At 39.6% G+C, this 17,204-nt stretch overlaps 1 protein-coding gene across 1 annotated transcript; it reads right to left on the bottom strand.

The window, feature by feature from the left end:
• Positions 1-311: 311 nt before the first annotated feature.
• On the bottom strand, positions 312-16,379 carry LOC138000078 (prestin-like). The gene is made up of 17 exons (XM_068846230.1): positions 16,039-16,379; positions 14,659-14,769; positions 14,116-14,327; positions 13,768-13,932; positions 12,453-12,605; positions 12,147-12,229; positions 11,013-11,160; positions 10,298-10,408; positions 9,821-9,898; positions 8,529-8,624; positions 8,050-8,156; positions 7,769-7,838; positions 4,164-4,349; positions 3,627-3,767; positions 3,466-3,520; positions 3,036-3,154; positions 312-1,742 (listed from the first exon to the last, which is right to left on the bottom strand). The coding sequence occupies exons 1-17, from the start codon at positions 16,343-16,345 to the stop codon at positions 1,722-1,724; spliced, it is 2,163 nt and encodes a 720-aa protein (XP_068702331.1). The 5' UTR covers positions 16,346-16,379; the 3' UTR covers positions 312-1,721.
• Positions 16,380-17,204: the final 825 nt, after the last annotated feature.

The following is a 17,204-nucleotide window of genomic DNA, read 5'->3' as shown; positions in this document are numbered from 1 at the left end:
TTTAACCTATGAAGTACCCCTCTTGTGTCAAGCCCTCAACAGGTTTCCACTCTTTCCTGGTTTCCTCATTGTTCGGAGACTAACTCCACAAGAATTGCGGACATTGTTTTAAACGGTAACAAAGAAGGCTACCAGAACTGGAGAAATTGGCCTTAATTGGCAATTTCATCAGGCAGTCATTCATCGCTTGTTTCAGCCCAACTACGCACATAACAAAGCATAAACCATTGGTTTCCTTTTGCGCATTTGGACCGCCGGAGCATTTATCAATATTACGTTCCTAAACAAGATAACAACAAAAGCTCAGGACATAGCACACTGAAAAGCGAATTTATTGACCAATAGATCGCACGTAGTTAGTTAGTTAGGAAACACTAAACAATTTTTCTAAAATAGACACTAGATAAAGAAATCATTTATACCATAATTTATATGTTCAAAGTATATTCATTTTTTTCAGTGTATGACCCCTAAACCATAAAATGTTGTGTAACACAGATCAGATGACCACAACAAGGACAAACAGTTCAGTGTGGGTTGTTTGACGGCCAAACGAGTTCATAGCAACAACAACAAATAGTTAATTCGCTCATTTACACTTTGTTACATTAATAATTATTACAAAAAAAGGAAAGGAAAAAAGGTGTATATTTGTGAAGGAATTAGAGCTTGGAGACTAAAATAACCGCAAGGTTTTCGAGTTAGTCTTCAAGCCCCAGTTGTTCAAAAGGTGGATAATGTTATCCACCGGATAAATCACTAAGGTTGTGTTCTATTGCGATCAACCGTTTCAACTGCAACCGGTTTCGGTCGAAGCGGTTGAGGTTTCCCAATAGAACACTTAACTTTTCCAACCGTTTTCGGTTGAAACGCGGTAACTCCTGGAAATAGTTATTACCAGACTTCTCAGCGTTGACAAGTTGAGGCCCGAAAGAAAAACGGCAGGAGCCCGCGGCCAACTTAAAATAGCCTGCGTAAACGACAGCGGCTGCTGCCAATGCTTTTTCAACCGTTTCAACCTAGTTTGATGCCGGTTGAAAAGGTTGATCAACCAAACCAACCGAAAACGGTTTTTTCCCAATAGAACACGACGAAACCCAACCAAATCAACCAACTAAAAACGGTTGATCCCAATAGAACACGACCTAAGTGATCCAATGGAAAGCGCACTTGATTTCGCTATTACGTATCCACTGGAATTTATCCGGCGGATAGTGCTATCCATCGTTTGAACAACTGGGACCAGCCTTTTTTATGTTTAAGAAATATGCAAGAAATCAAAACTTAAAACTTAAAAAGAGAGGAGTGTTACTGTTCTAAGAGAAATAAATGTCTAAGTGGTATATTTTCTACTAGCCCATTTTCCCATTTTAATCATGTTAACGAATTGTTTGAACGATACAGAAAACAGGTTATTTTATTAACAAGTTAGTATCTAGGAGAAGGCATATTTGGGTGGGTAAATGATTAAGGTTATGCTTCCTTCTTGATGATGAAAAGAAAAATGCTCAGTTAGTGACGAAATGTGGCTCTATCCCGAAATTCTTCGGTACTCAAGAGGACTTAATAATGCTTTTACGGTATTTCCGTCAAAATTTCGGGAAGAATTGTTAAAAATATCTATTGCGGTCAGGCGGGAACCAAGCAAAAAGCTACATGAGAAAGCGCTCGGTGCCAATGCAACACGTGGCGTTGGAAGGCCTATCAACAGGTGAATGCCATCAGCACTTGTCCTCCTTATTCTGTAAGAATAAAAGAAAAGGCCATAGCATCAAGTCATTTATCTTAGCTCCCACTTGGGTCACATAAGCATATTAAGCACATACAACATACACAGACGTGCTGAAAGATTGATATATTTTGTGCTACCATCATGTACTACAGATCAAACCATGCTTATCGCACAACGGTGACATTCAGGCTTGCCAACCATTAACCGAGGACATAATAATAGTAATAATACACTCATTACCATCTACGAGAACAATTTCTGCGAAAACGTCATTTAACATTGCAAACTAAATTTTCTAACTTTTTCGTGCCTTTTCAATTCGTCCAACTTTTACAAACGAATTAATTCATGATCCTGGTATTAAGGCCAGATGGGTTCATGCCGAGTTTCCTCAGAAACGTGAGATTTGGTCATTTTATAGGTGATGTTGCTTTGTAGGTAATCGGGGACTAAATATATGAAACGCAAAGCCATTTTTTAATCCTCCTTGACGCCATCGTCGTGGATTGTTAGGTCCCTTCTGTTTCAGGCAGCTCGGATCATCTTTCAAAATAGTAAACATAGTAAGGAAGGAGGGGGGGGGGGGGGAGGGTGGAAGGAGCGAGAACTCGATTGCCGGTTTGGTAGCCTCCCACACAGACACTCTTAGGGCTTCGTCACGCGTTCCTCCCCCTCGAGCTCGAGGGGGCGGAACGGGTGACGAAGCCCTAACAGTGTCTGCGTGGAAGGCTACTGGTTTGGCCATTATTCTGCGCATTTAAGGGTTTACGGAACCTATCAAGATAGTGAAAGTTGGGCAAAAGCCTTTTCGGACGTTAAGCATCCTGTACTAAGGGAACAACGAACTGACAATATTTACTCTATCCTGTGCAATGACTGCGATCATAAGTACATCGGACAGACCAAACGTCAGTCTGGGATACGTTTTAAAAAAGCATCAGGAGGAGTTTTTGTTTTTTTGCAAAAAGAACTCTGGTTTGTCAGAGAATAGTGGTACTATCAACGCCGTTGTTTGGAAGCTTGGCACGTCAATGACGTCAATGCCGTTCCACTTCTTTAAACCGTGATGATCACATCTATTTGCATCTTGTTCAAACAAAATTCCGAAAGTCGCTAATTAATATTCTGAATAAAATCCCCTTTTCTTTTTTAACAAATTGGTGAGCATATAACTTATAAGTGACATAGGACTTTTGCGATAGCTTTGGAGCAGCCTTGAAGATGACACCACACTGGACTATCAAATTGTAGTAGCATCAAACAATGCTGAGCAACCCGTTAATTATAACAACGTTGGACTTACCGCAGAGTCACGTGATTGTGCAGCCGCCACAACAGCATCATGTATAGAAGGAAACATCACGTGAGGATCAATTGAACCAATCGCATCGGCTGAGTTGATAAGTCTTTCAGCAATGTACGCTGCAAAGCAACATAATATATTTAAAATAAGTATTTAAATACGATTGTCTTCAATGGATGAATTTGGATTCATTTGTAGTTTCTGCCCATTTCCTTAACATGTTTTGAAGATTAAAACCGTTAGGAAAATTGGCATTAAAAGCTCAACTAAGAATAATCTTTTTGCCTATCATCAGTTCCAAAATGTCTGTTGTATAGTGAATATAATGAGAGAACTGTCCGACCAGTTACGACTTTCCCACTAGTCAATCCTCCTCCTATCGGAAAAGTTCCACTCAAAATTTTATTCGATCGACGAGAAAAACACTTACATGAACAGCCAGCCAAGTAAATTTGAACTCCAAATTTTTTATAGTCCTTGATAACCTAAAAACAAAAAGAAACAAGAATGTAATTTAGAGAGCATATTGGCGTGATCAGCTGCAACTATCAATTGAAAGCTTATTGGTTCCGGTAGTTTTGAGATACTCACTGAGGGTAAAGTCTGTAGACCCATCGAGTCGATGAAGGTGAAACTGCTGCCATCAATAACAATAGTATGGACCTTCTCGTCTGAATCCTCAACATTAACTGCCATCGCTTCGTCATTGCTTCCCGTCCCGTGCCTCAATTTCTACGTAATACATACATTAAGTTAATTGGGCTGTAAATGCAGACGAAATGAACATATTTGGTTTGATAAAAGAACGTCTGAGGTAATCGAGTAACAGGCCTTTTTCGATATATTAAAATTCAGCTTGAAAGAGAGGTTTAGAGGACAAAGACAAAGGAAAGTGTATGATATGTAAATATTTTTCACATTTCTATCGTTCTTGTCCTCACTGCCTCACTATCAAGCTGAATATTTGATATTTCGAAAATGGCCCATTGAAGTGGTAACAAAAACTCTGCCATTTCAAAAATGACAAATAGAGAAATGAATCATATAAGAATGAAAATACGGGTAGCTCGCTTTGCAACAGCTTAAAAAAACTGAAGAGACTGGAACATAATGGACTATAAAACTAACCTTATTTGAACCTTTATTGCTTTCAACCAGCTCTCCGTTATCGCTTTTCACTTGAACAGGCTTTTCCTCTTTAATGGTGGGATCGTGACCAGTGATCGCGACAAAAGCACTCCTGAAACGTTCCACATTGCCAAAGTACAAAGAGGACTCGAACCTCATCACTTTTATCCCAGGGACCTCAAGAGCCTGGACAAAGAAGAATCAAAGATTTACTAAATTGAAGTGTAAGATTTTTGCTCAAATATTAAATAATTGTTCCACGAGAGCGCGTTGGATATAAGTTGGCGACAACCTATCTTACACCCAAAAAGCGCGAATGGAATAACCGCTTTACTGAATTTCTTAAACTCTGAACCGTTTCAATTACATGATGATAGGAGTAATCAGTTTCCATATACCATTCCATAGAAAATACAGCCAATCAGAATGCAGGAAAGCCGTTGTATATTCGTCAGTATTCCACCGAACCTTCCCATCGATCAGTGCAATTCAACGGTAACGCACGCAACCTTCCCATCGTGCCTTGCTGGCCACTGTTTTTGGCTAAAAGGAATAGAGCGTTTTCACTCACGTGACAAAAATAAATGCTAATTTGATGAAACAAAAGAAACTATCTGCATAAAAATAGAGTTCAATTCCCAGAGGATTAATTTAGAACACCAACATGGCCGCCGTTTCTTTGTTTTGGAACACCAACATGGCTGCCGTAACGTCATGTGAAAACGCTCTGTAGACGAGAAGGACATTGGACATCTCGTGACAATTACACGATGTACATAGATTAGAAGGTCACCAACGTAATATTAGGGAGCTTAAGATCTACGACGACAACGTCGACGAAAACGCCAGAATGCAATGGTATCATTGGTTAAAAGAGCATAAATAATCGTGCTGCAAGTGCAGCACGGATTTTAGCTCATATTTTTGCGCTTCTCTGCGTGACGACGACGTGAAATCACTAAATTTTAGGTTTTGACGACAACGTAAGCATGCAACAGAGAATCTTTCATGCTCTATGTTCAGTCTGAAACCGCTCGTACCTATTTATTTTTAGGATACTTCGCCCACATTGTAGGACGTGAACGAGATGGAATAATCGCGAAAGACTTTCACTAGAGCAAAGTTCTATTTTGAGGTGACGTTTTCGTCGACGTCACCGTCGTAGTTCTTAAGCTCCCTATTCAAGTATTTCGTACAGCGCTGATCAACAGTGTATAATTCAAAGCACACATTCCGAATAGCTCTGATCTGCAAGTATTTCATTAAGTCAAACACCCATTTAAACCGGTTAGCTTTCAATTTTGGTGATGGGGATCTATTTAAATATTATGAAAACTCCCATTTATTCATGATGGGATGTTAACAATGATGTTAACACTGATGTTAACAATGATGCAAAAGTCGCTCATGGTCCAGGTTCGGCAACCTTCTCGACCTTCATGTTCCTTTAAAATCATGGTACTTAATAGCGTGCTTTTTACTGGGTTGCCAGTATGGCAAACCCAGTCGGGGTCTGCGTTTAGTTTGTTTGTTTTCTTTTTTTTCTTTTTTTTTTTTCGTGTCGGTAAAAGTCTTGCATGTCACTCCCCTGCTAAGTGGTGTTTTTGTGCATAGAGCCTTCTACGCGTATTTTCTTAGGATCGAGAGGGTAGTGGGAAATGCGTAGATTTCTCTGGTGGACACAGTACTGAACGATTAACTTAACCGGCAATGGCGTCGAAAGTCATGTAACGCGAATGGCGTTTTAGTGGATCTTTGAACAAAATATACCCTTATGAAGCTCAATAATGGCAAGTCATTTGGATACTGAACAAGACAGGCGGTGGAATCTTAAAAGCGACGAGTAATGGACTTCGACAACAATCTGTCGCCCGTCTAGCCGAAATCAAAGTGAGCTGCATTTCTAAGATTTTACCAAGTGTGCTGTTATGTAGAACACTGAAACCAAATGGAAAATTCTCTGGTAACTTATGGGTTCAACAATGACAGAGAACGAATCGAACACCTTACGTGGATCTGCACAATCTTCAGTAAAAACATAATTGGAAATGTGACGGCCAAGAATTATTTGAAGGAAAGCTTGTCGTCTATGTTGTGCTTCATTATTCAAGGAAGAGGTTCTTCATGGAAACGGTTTGATCCTGAAATTTAGTTTGTTGCAATATTGCGCATATTTGACACGATTGAGTTTCTTCTCTTCACGCACGCAATGAAATAGAAGGGGTTTTTGCCTCTAATAGCAAATATGTTGTTTGTTTCAAAAAATTGTTCGCTGGAAAAGGTGGCCTTTATGAATTTATCATGTTTTATGATATGCGAGCTTAACTGGATAGTTTTTATGGCAATAGTAAAGCATTTTCTTGTCAAAATGAGGTTAGCGTCTTTCTGGTGTGTTAACTGAATTAAATCGTGAGTTTGTATATTTGCGGTCTGCCGCGTATAAAAAAACCTTGATTTCCACTCTCAAAATTACCTCCAGAACCTACTTTTTGCGTAGAATAAGCTTTTAGAATGATGTTCTTGTTTTGCATAAATCAAGCGAACAAAATCTATACCTTGCTGAGTTCGCATTTGTTAGCGTTAATAGTATTTTCGGTCCGATGCCTCTGTTTTATGACGGGTATATTGTTTTGGTCTCCCATCCAGGAACTAACCCCGCCGGGCAGGTTTTTTTTTTGTATTTAGGCGATCCCCCGAGCGAGGTGCAATGCCCGGAAGTCTTGACAACAGTAAATGGAAACAACAGAAATGGGGATCGCCCAGGAGAGGGAGCACCCCCTAAACGGGGCCGGCACACCAAATTCGTCAGGGAGTCGAACCCCGCCTCTCCTACAGAGAGCCGCCGGGCAGGGTTTAACTTCAGTGAACTTTGGTATTACAAAGCTGTCAGATGCTCAGAGGGCACTCTTAAACTTGTGGTGAGAAGAAGTTGTGAGGGAACTTGAAAATTATCAACATGTCAGCCCAGAAGCCAATGTTTCTCGCTTCTCTTTTATTTGTTATTCTTCAGAGACTGGAATGCTTTAGTTCAATACCACACAATTCAGTGCCTTCTGATTTTCTGTAAAACGTACCACAGGCAACCCAGTGTAGGCTTCACGGAAGCATCTCGTTCAAATTAATTGACGAGAAATATTCCGAGTATAGAGATAACTTCATGTAACTGAAATGAAAGAGGACATATCCTCCGCGTCTAAAGGCTCGTGTGTATATCAAGAAAATACCAGTGACTCGTGGTATGATCCACGGAATACTACTCGAAAGCGTTGCATAACTAGTATTTAGTATAATTACATAGGTGTTTAATGAAACTTCTCTGCGCTGATTGGTTGCACTTGAGGTGACTATTACACGATAATCACCTAAGTGGCTTTTTCAAAGAAAATGCATATTTTTCAAATTCTCACCTATGTAATTATACTAAAACAATTATTCATCCCAGGCTCGGTGAATATCGGTGAATAAAAACCTCGAGTTCCTCTCTGCATTTATTCACCGATATTCACCTCGCCTTCGGTGAATAATTGTTAAATAATCACCTATGTAATTATACCAAAGTGATAATATTTATGTAAGGAATAGGATTAGCCATGGTGTGTTCATACCAAAGAGCATTGCTTGACGTCACGGTAGAGTTCCGTTTCCCTCAAATGTCCGAGAATGAAATAATTCGACCTGAAAAAACAATGGAGATAATTGAAAACATGACGTGGAAATATCAGCCAACATGCGGAAAACATCAGGGGCACCGAGCAAGTGACTAGCCAAGATTTATTTTTTGGTTAACAAGTGCGACTGACTGATTGTCCGTCCGTCCGTTTACCAACTGTCTGCCTGTCTGTTTGCGGTCTGCCCTTCAAAAACGAAAAAACTAAAAAATATTTACCGGTAGAGGGTAAGTACGACAGCAAACAACGTGCAAATTACTCCGATCCCAAGTCCCACATCTACTCCCATCAGTATGACACCAAAACAAGTCAAAAACCAAACAACCTGCAAACAAAATTGAACGACAGCGAGGTCAATGAGTCCTGTAACTCCTGTTTATTAACTGGCAATACTAAGTACTGACGTCAGATAATAATTTTTCATTCGCTTAACCAATAAATAATGGTCTGTTCTTAAAATGTATTGATTTCGTTCCATGAAGGGCCAGGACCCATTTTCTAACCTTAACCCAGATGACACATTTCCTTAGGAATATCTTTATTGCCTTTCGAGGAAAATAAGGCATTTACACCTCTGGCGGGATAGAAAAAATGATACGAAATATTGCGTGGCATGTGGAAAGTATATGAGGAGGACCCATAATATTAAAGTTCACAGTTGAAAATATGCTTGTTTTATGTTATATCATTATCTCACCGCATCAGGTCTGTAAATGAACCACAAGGCTTTCAATCTTGAAAACTGCTTCAGGAGACCAATAAGATTGGCTATAACGACCGCGGCTAAGATCGCCTGTAAAGGGTGCAAAACGCAGTTAATTAAGGAGAGTTTGATTTAAGAAATAGGGCGAAATTCAATCGAGTGTCGTAAAACCAAAACCAAAGTAATTACTTGGGCCAATCAAAAAGGACGAAGACAATCCAGTAAACCAATCAAAACTCGAAGTAATTACACGTAGGTGACACAAAGCGCGGGAAAATGTGCACGCGCGAGCCATTGCGCGAGCCACGATTGGTTTTGGTTTCATTTCTGATAGGTTGAAAAAGTGGCGCGAGAACTTTGAACCAATCACTGAGTGAAGCAATTCAAAACCAAAGCAATTCGCTAATTGCTTTCCACACCGAATTGAAAACCGCTCTATTACCATTAAGATGCTAAACACAGAAACCTATCGCCACTAAGAGCGCATTTTTTTGAGATTTGCGAACATTTGATGAAATTGTTTCGAATTACCGTCACTTGCAACTACCTGTCCATACGCGTGACAAAAACATGTTCTGCCAGCCAATCAAAATGCTTCGTTTTGACACTTAAACTTCAAAGTTTACCCGCCCACTTGGGAACGTTTTGGCGCCAGTTACGCAAATGATCGTAGCTGATCTATTTGCCGTTTGGCAAGACATGGCGTTTACAATAAATAAACTAGGTAGGAATTTCAAGCAAGGTGTTCAAAACTGCAAAAGACAAAATGCCCGTACGCTTTGCTGACTTAGCTTCCGGTTAATTGTTTGCGGAGTGGCGCCAAAAAGTCCCAAAGTGAGCGGGTAACCTTTGAAATTTGATTGTCAAAACTTTGAATTTTGACTGGCCGGCAGAACATGTTTTTGTCAAGTGTGTGGACAGGTAGTTGCAAGCGACGGTACGATGGTTCGTTTGCGCTGTTTACGGCTGTTGTGATTAGTCAGAGAATCGCTATTCGCTCTCGTAATAGGCCACTTTCAAAAATTCCACAATGCTCTTTGTTTGTCTTGCAAGATTTTGCACAACCATTGTTAGTCTCTCGGACAAGAAACTGGAACAATGCTTATGCAAAATTTTGGAGGGCAAACAAAGAGTACCGTGATCTTTTGGAAATTTTCGATTTGGTATTATGAAGGCAAATAGATAAGCTCTTTACTAATCAATACTGAAATGATTTTAATGAAAATAAGTGCGATTTAAAGGAACTAAACCCGGAAAGTGTTTTAATTAAGTCAGTTGAAATTTACCTTGGGCAGGTAAAAGAAGAGAGGAGCGAGAAACAGCAAAACCAGAAGAATCAAAACTATCACAACAATGCTGCACAACTGTGGACGAAATCATAATAGAAAAGAGTATAAGATCAAACGGTATTCACTTAACGTCTAACCGCTCCACTCACATACCGTACTCATACCGTTCTAAAAAAATTTTTCTCTCGTTTTATACTATACTTTTGCAAATATTCCTACTGGAATACTTTCACGCTCGGACTCGCGTTCTCAACTTAATTGATTGTAGTAAAGCAAACTTCCTTCATTCTCACGAAAAAAGACATATCTTTTTTGTTACGCGCATTTCTTTTTGTCGTGAATTTTGTAAAGCGAGTGCTGTCGACATAAACCCTTCTTACCTATAAATTCAAACCGGTTTACTGGTGTGAGTAGAAGTCTGGTTTTGGCTATATGGCAATAATAAAGATACCCTGCAGTGACGGTATCGATTACCTGAGTGTTGGCAAGATTCTCCTGAACAGCTGTTCGAGCCAAAGCGTTACAAATGGCAAAACAAGATGAAAAAGAGCCTGCAACGTTTCCCACACCATAAGCTATCAGTTCCTGAAAATAGACAACTTGCTCAGCAATTAAAAGAATGTTGTTACCGCTATATGCGACGATGTTGTTCAAGGCTGTATGAATTAATGACGAATGCCCTGAGGTAATACAGCTTCTATAATCTGAGCTAAACAGTACAATGAAGGTAAATTTATTGTCAACGAAGTACTAGTAGCTTTCTTGCAAGCAAAAAAACTGTATCTTAATTATACTACAACGAGTGTCGTCACAACTCTTTCTATTATAGTTAAAATACCGAGACCTTTCCCACCCCTCCTTCCTCTGTGTCTGAAAAACTTTTTGCAGAAAAACTGGTACTCTGTTACTATGATATGTTACAAATTTGTCGCACAAATTGCGAAGATGTAGTATATAAGTATGCGCAAAAGTTAAAGGATTATTGATTTTCTTTGAAAATGTTCGTTTCATTTTCTTTCTGCATTTCAAGTTAACCGTTAATTTGTTAATGGTGAATTATCCAAACAACATCGAAATCAGCAAACTTTGAACTTTCCATTTTTAATAGCGTCCAATGCACATTCAGTTCATCTTACTCAGACTGCGACAGGGGCCTATCACAATATTATATGAATAATTCAACTCAAACCTGGCTCGCGTCAATTGTATAACCACGTTTCTTTGCAAACATTTTCGACACAGAAATGTTTGTAGCAAAGATCACCACGGCGATAACAAAAGCATCTGGTATCATCTTGGACATCCAGGAGAAGGAAGGTACACTGAGAGGAGGGAGTCTAGAATTGAAGATCATGGCATCAGTAAGGAAAATACCGCTTCTTTGATTGTGCAGCATTAATTACAGTTCATCCGCATAACCTGAAGAGTTCCCCCTCCTTAAGGTGATTCCTCAGAAAAAAAAAGCTTTCGAACGTTTTTCTTGAAACTTTCCCTGAATGTTGTTCCCTACTAATCCCTGTTTTGAGAACTATAATAAAAAGATATGTCACCGTGCTTGCTTAAGAGATGCAATAGGCCAATCTTACCCCATTGATGCCTGTACTGATGCTAATCACGCGCGTTATTTCATCGGCTCAGGGTACATTTTGCGTTAGCTAAACAAGAGGGTTTTTAAACTAACACTTAAAAAACACCCGATAGGTAGAAAGTCTAGGGCATATGGAACGCTGTCTTATATAGTTTACGGAAAAATTACTCGACTTAAAACGACGTCGACTCAAAACGTTTCTCGAGTCGTTGTTTTCAAGATCATAATTTACATCCCTGGGAAAGGGGGCTTTGTGTACGTTTTTACCTACCGTTAATATATCTTTTTTTTCCTTCCGAGATATATATTTTTTTAATTTTGTTTTAAAGGGGATAATTTGTACACCAAATTTATGGAATAAAAAATATAGGTCACCGCGCTTGTTTAAGAGTAAAACACATCGTACCTGTCTATCTCGATTATCGTAGATCGAAACAACAAAATTCGCCATGTTCTCGGAATACCCGCGCTTATTTGCAAAGAACTATGGGTAATTCACAACTTCTCTCACACGTGTTTTGAGAAGTGTTGCAGTGTGTGTATGATCGACTTATGCGATCTTTACAATGTTGCAAATTTGATCCAATTTATAAACATTAATACACCATATGCGCAGAACAGGATGCGCAGTGCAATACTGAGGAATCACCTTAATTAAAACCCGCACTGCTTTGTTTGTTTGTTCTCTGCGCACTCTCTCTTTCCGACCAGTCCACGAGAAATCAAAAAGCTTACCCTTTGGGTATATCTCCTAAAATCGATACTCCGAAGTGTCGATTGATCCCTGCTCCGTATGATATAGCAGTTCCAATGACAACCTAGAAGACACAGAAAATAGAACTATTGTTTTTCACCATTACATGTAACGGAGACTCGGGAACATGATAAGTCGATGGTGGTTTCTTTAGGACGAGTTGATCGAAATGTGGAAGTTGGCAAGTTTTTGAAACTAAAAAGTCCCACTTTGAAGTTCAGGGTTTGACGTCTGTCAATAATACAGAGAAAAAAAATTACTTGATTAATCAAATGATAAAAACGTACCACAAGTAGTTCTCCCGGGATGGGAACCGGAAGTTTACTTTTGAAGCGGTCATTCACATATCTGAGTCCAATTAATATCAGGAGACAGAGTACGCCAGTAATAATGGCACCGCCGTTAGAAGACGCGATGTGCTTCAACATGTAAATTACTTTCTGAAAGAGGAAAAAACATGGCTTATTTAAACTGGGGAACAGGGGAACAAAGACAAAATATCTTAGGGAACAAGGAAACATAAACCATTTCAGGGATCAAAAATCTGTGAACAAGTTTGGAAGTAATTTGGAAACAAGGGAACTAGACCTCCCCCCCCCCCTCCCCGTCCCCCTCCCTGGGAGGTCCTCTAAAATGTCACCTTAGCGAGAAAAGATCGACATCACAAACTTAGTTGTAAATCAGAGTGGAGATATAAAGACTTACTACTGGGATCAATCCCTAGACTTCCCTTTAGTTCATCAAGAGGGAGGGCGAAAATTAAACAGTCATTTTTGGCGGGCAAAGAGTATTTTGTCAAGAACCGGGAAAACGACAGTGTCATCTTGATAGCCATTCAAATGTTGGCAACTCTTTATTGTAAACATTTTAAAGTAACTGTTCAAAATAGTTAATTTCATGGCAATGAAAAATAAAACTTTTTGAACTGGAGACAAGACTTTCAAATCAAGGACAGCATTATAATAAAAAAAAAAACAATTTTTTTTTCTTTGCATTTGAAATCTATGTTTACCAAATACTAAGTGACCCAAGTTTTAAACCTTAATTTCAAAAAAGAAACTTGTTCATTTTAACTGGAATTTTCCTATTTAATGGTCCGCCATTACTAACTTTAAAATCTTCGAAAAGTTGGATCGAGGAGAAAATGACGTCAAAGAACCACTAATTCAAGAATGCAATTCTTTTGTAAACAACTGAATTAATATGTAGCACGGGAGTTTCGGGCTTTCAGAGTTTTAAACTCGTGTTTTGCATACAAAATAAACTGCGTTTACAAGCTGAAATTTTAAGCTATTAAGTGACTGACGTCACTATTCCCTAGATCTAACCGTCTGAGATCCAGTCGGTCATTTTTGAACGTGAGTGATGGTGGACCGTGAAATCCAAACTTACACTCAAAGTAAATAGCATTTGGATAAAAATCAATTCTCAAAATTTTGCCAGGAGGGTGTTAGGCAGACACACTTTCAAAATCTGAAGGAAAATTTTTTTGATGATAGTACCACTGTAAAAGTAATTGTACATATTTTGGAACTGAAATATTTGGCATGTGCATGTAATCGGTGTTATGGTAAACGGCCTCGATACTAGATCGATATTTACCTTTGGTGCAGTGAGAGGTGAAGACATCCCTGGTACTGTAAGTCCAAAAATATGGGGCATTTGGCTAATGACCACTAACACCGCTGACCCTGTGGTAAAACCGCTGATCATAGGATCTGACATAAACGTTGCCAAAACACCCAGCCGAATCGCTCCCATAACGATCTAACGAAAACAGGAAAAAGCAATAGAATTACGGTCTACTTAATTAACGAATTACTATTAGTCCACAAGGATAAGATAGGTATTCGGAATAACTTTTCTGTCCAAAGTGACATGTAAGTGCGTCTGACAAAAAGAATGTGATATTCCTTCTTGCAACTTTCACGATTAAAACTTCATGAGTACCTGAAAAATGCCAATCAGACAGGCCAGGGAAACTGCAATTTCCAGCTTGACTGTATCAAGAGGTGACCATCGACTGCTTGAGGTTGTGGGCGAGGGAGCACTGGACCCTGACATGTTTCCAGGAGGAGGAGTGGTAGGGTCGTCAAATGACATTTTAGCAACTTCTCGCTCACAGACATGTGCCACCATTAAACAAATAACAGCGAAACTACCTATCACGAGATAAAGGAATACACGAGATACATAAGTCAGGCAGTGCTATTTAATCCTCGCTTCTCAGGCTCGTTTTGCCATCGTTTTATTACCGCGCACTTTCTACCTGCAGTAGTTGTAGATAAAGGAACTAAGTTCATTGAATTGTAAAGCTGTTATGTCACAAAAAAGTGACTCAGTCTCGTGACTTACAATGATTCCCTAGCAGCTGGCATAGCGTGTAACTTCTTTTTATCATTTCAGGCAGAAAGAACCGAAAAGTCTCTGATGAGTCCCTTGGCAGGGACACTTTTTCAGGCAGAAAGATAAAGATTTAAATGAGCACCATACCTACAGATAAATGTCTGGATGTACCCATGAGCATGTAGACCAAAACTGGAATGAGAGCGGTGTAGAGACCAGTCACAGGGGGTAGAGATGCCAGCATAGCAAAGGCCAAGCCTGAAAATTGCAACAGAACGCGCGATAAAAGTTATGCACTAAATGCAGGCGTGAAATAACCTTCACAGAGGGATGCAAAGGCATGGTAATCTCCTAATTCACAGTGTTTTGCTAGCCTGGGATCGCAGACGTATTTCCGGCGGTCGTTTCTTTCCCCCGAAAACTCCCTCGAAAAATAGCTATTTATCAGGGGAGAAAAACGACCGCTGGAAATACGTCTACGTTCGCAGGCTATGTTTTGCCGATTCTGTATGACCATTTAGCTAACCCCGACCTACCATATCAAGCCCCGACCCAGTTGAGGGATGCAAGGATTTTTGTCTTTTATAACCTAAATCCCTGAAACAAATTTAATTTTTTTCCATAACTAAATAAAGCCAAAATTACTGAGCCCTGACACGGTCTTGTAATATTTGTGATTCACGACAAGGATATTCACTGTTAGCATCTGTCAGAAGAAAATTTTATTGATTGTTTCGAAAGATGACACTGGAATTTCAGTTGGACTTTGCCTTTCGTGAGGAGGTGAATCGCGAGGAGTTGGTTTTCGTGACTTGGACAATGGACTTAACATAACGATTGGACCTTTGACCGCGCATAAAATGAAGTGCAGTGGATTGAATTGCAGTTTACACGTGGATTGTCCTTAAGAACATCCCGAGTTTGAGACAAAACAAGATGTAGGTGAAATTTTGTTAAGAAACTGACAATCACGAGATCGAATCAGCGTAGACGCAACTCAGCTAAGCACAGCAAAAGCAAAAAAATTAAACTAAAACTACACAAAAGCTTGATTTCAACAGGTTTAAAAGCTGCATTTTCAGATAAAGGTTTAAGAAATGCTGAGAACCTCTCAAGAAATGATTACCGAACTATCACAAATTGTTGTCAGTTTTAATGTAAACGAGAAGCCTTAATTGTCTGATACGTACACCGGCCGGCTTTTTCCATCTATTACATAATCTGGCCTAAGTTTCCATCTGTTTACAAGACCCCCATGAAAGGGTCGCAACTGGGTGTGCTGATAAAATAAAATTGTCCTTAAATTGTCTTTACGGTAAGCTATGGCTGCAAAATTATTAACGCCGTTTTAAAATCGACCAAGATCATTTCAAAACACAGAGGACTTGTTGAATGGTAGAAAAAAACTGGAAACTTCCGCGACCTCATATATCTCTTTTACTTTCTCTTTTTTTTTGTTAGTATTGTCAAAGGAATGACTTTAAGGCACCCATAATAAAGTTTTAGTACCAAATAATCTGGCATTACCTTGAGGGATGTGCATTATCCCAACTGTCAACCCTCCGCTGATATCAGCCACCAAATCATTCTTTATGCTGTACTTTGGCAACCACTTAATAATCGGAAAAAGGCCGACCAAAAATTGATAAACTCTGTCCCGGGAACAGGAACAGGAAGTGAGTTTTGTTTTAACAGCTTGTAAGCGGCGTTTCTTTCCTGTGGATGCTTCTTTGTTGCTGCTTTGCACAGTTCCAAGGAGAGGCGCAGTTTCATCATAGACATTGCGCGCGATCCTTATCTCCGCTTTATCTTGGTGAACCGTAGCTGCTTCCATCTCGGTTCACTCTTGAAGGAAAATGATGACCGTCCCTTGTGAAAAGTCTTTTTATATGCGGCACATTGGTCAGTCTCGGTTGATGAGTTGAGGCACGTGGATGACCTTCCATGAGTCTGTCATTGTTTGCAGCTGAGTAGCAATAGTAAGCACATGATGCTCAGTCTTTCACTAGATTCGCAAGAAGGGGGGAGGGTGCGAATTAGGAAGTTAAACAATTTTACAGAGTGAAAGACAAGCGGCGAACCACAGTCGAAGGCGTCAACCCGGCCAAGGCTCCTTTTTCAATAGCTTCTACCATGACTGCGCCAGGGATGGGAACCGTACTCATTTCACCGACCTCAAGTGGATGGAAGACTGAATAAACATTAACACGAGAAAGAGCAAGATCGTAGACGATGAAGCAACTTTTTTCTGTTGTTTCATTTAAGATTGAAGCTTTTTTTTCAAGCCTGTAAACACCAGCTAAAAGTGACCGATAAATTGAAGCAGGTGCATAAACACCCGACCAAAACCACACATTGTACATAGGATTTGATTCTGAAATTCATTTCTCGGCCCTTAACGGACACCGTAAAATCAGTAAATTTATGCCCTTCAAAAGTTGCGAACCAGTACAATAATTTATTGGTCTGAACAACGATCTTTCACCATCTCGAAGGGAGACAACAACTCCACCGTGGATCAGCAAGTACTACGAAGATTCGAATGATTTTGATATCAGCTAAAGATCCCCAAAATCCGCAGAGCCAATTAAGCAGAAGAATTATTATGATCTCGATGGATTCATATCTAACGAGCCCACTTTTATTCCACCTTAAATTTGAAATTCTCATAAAATCAAACTGAGAGGGTGAGG

This window comes from Montipora foliosa, chromosome 4 (assembly GCF_036669935.1).
Source record: "Montipora foliosa isolate CH-2021 chromosome 4, ASM3666993v2, whole genome shotgun sequence".
NCBI classification, from domain to species: Eukaryota; Metazoa; Cnidaria; class Anthozoa; order Scleractinia; family Acroporidae; genus Montipora; species Montipora foliosa.
This window is presented reverse-complemented; position numbering and strand designations above follow the sequence as displayed.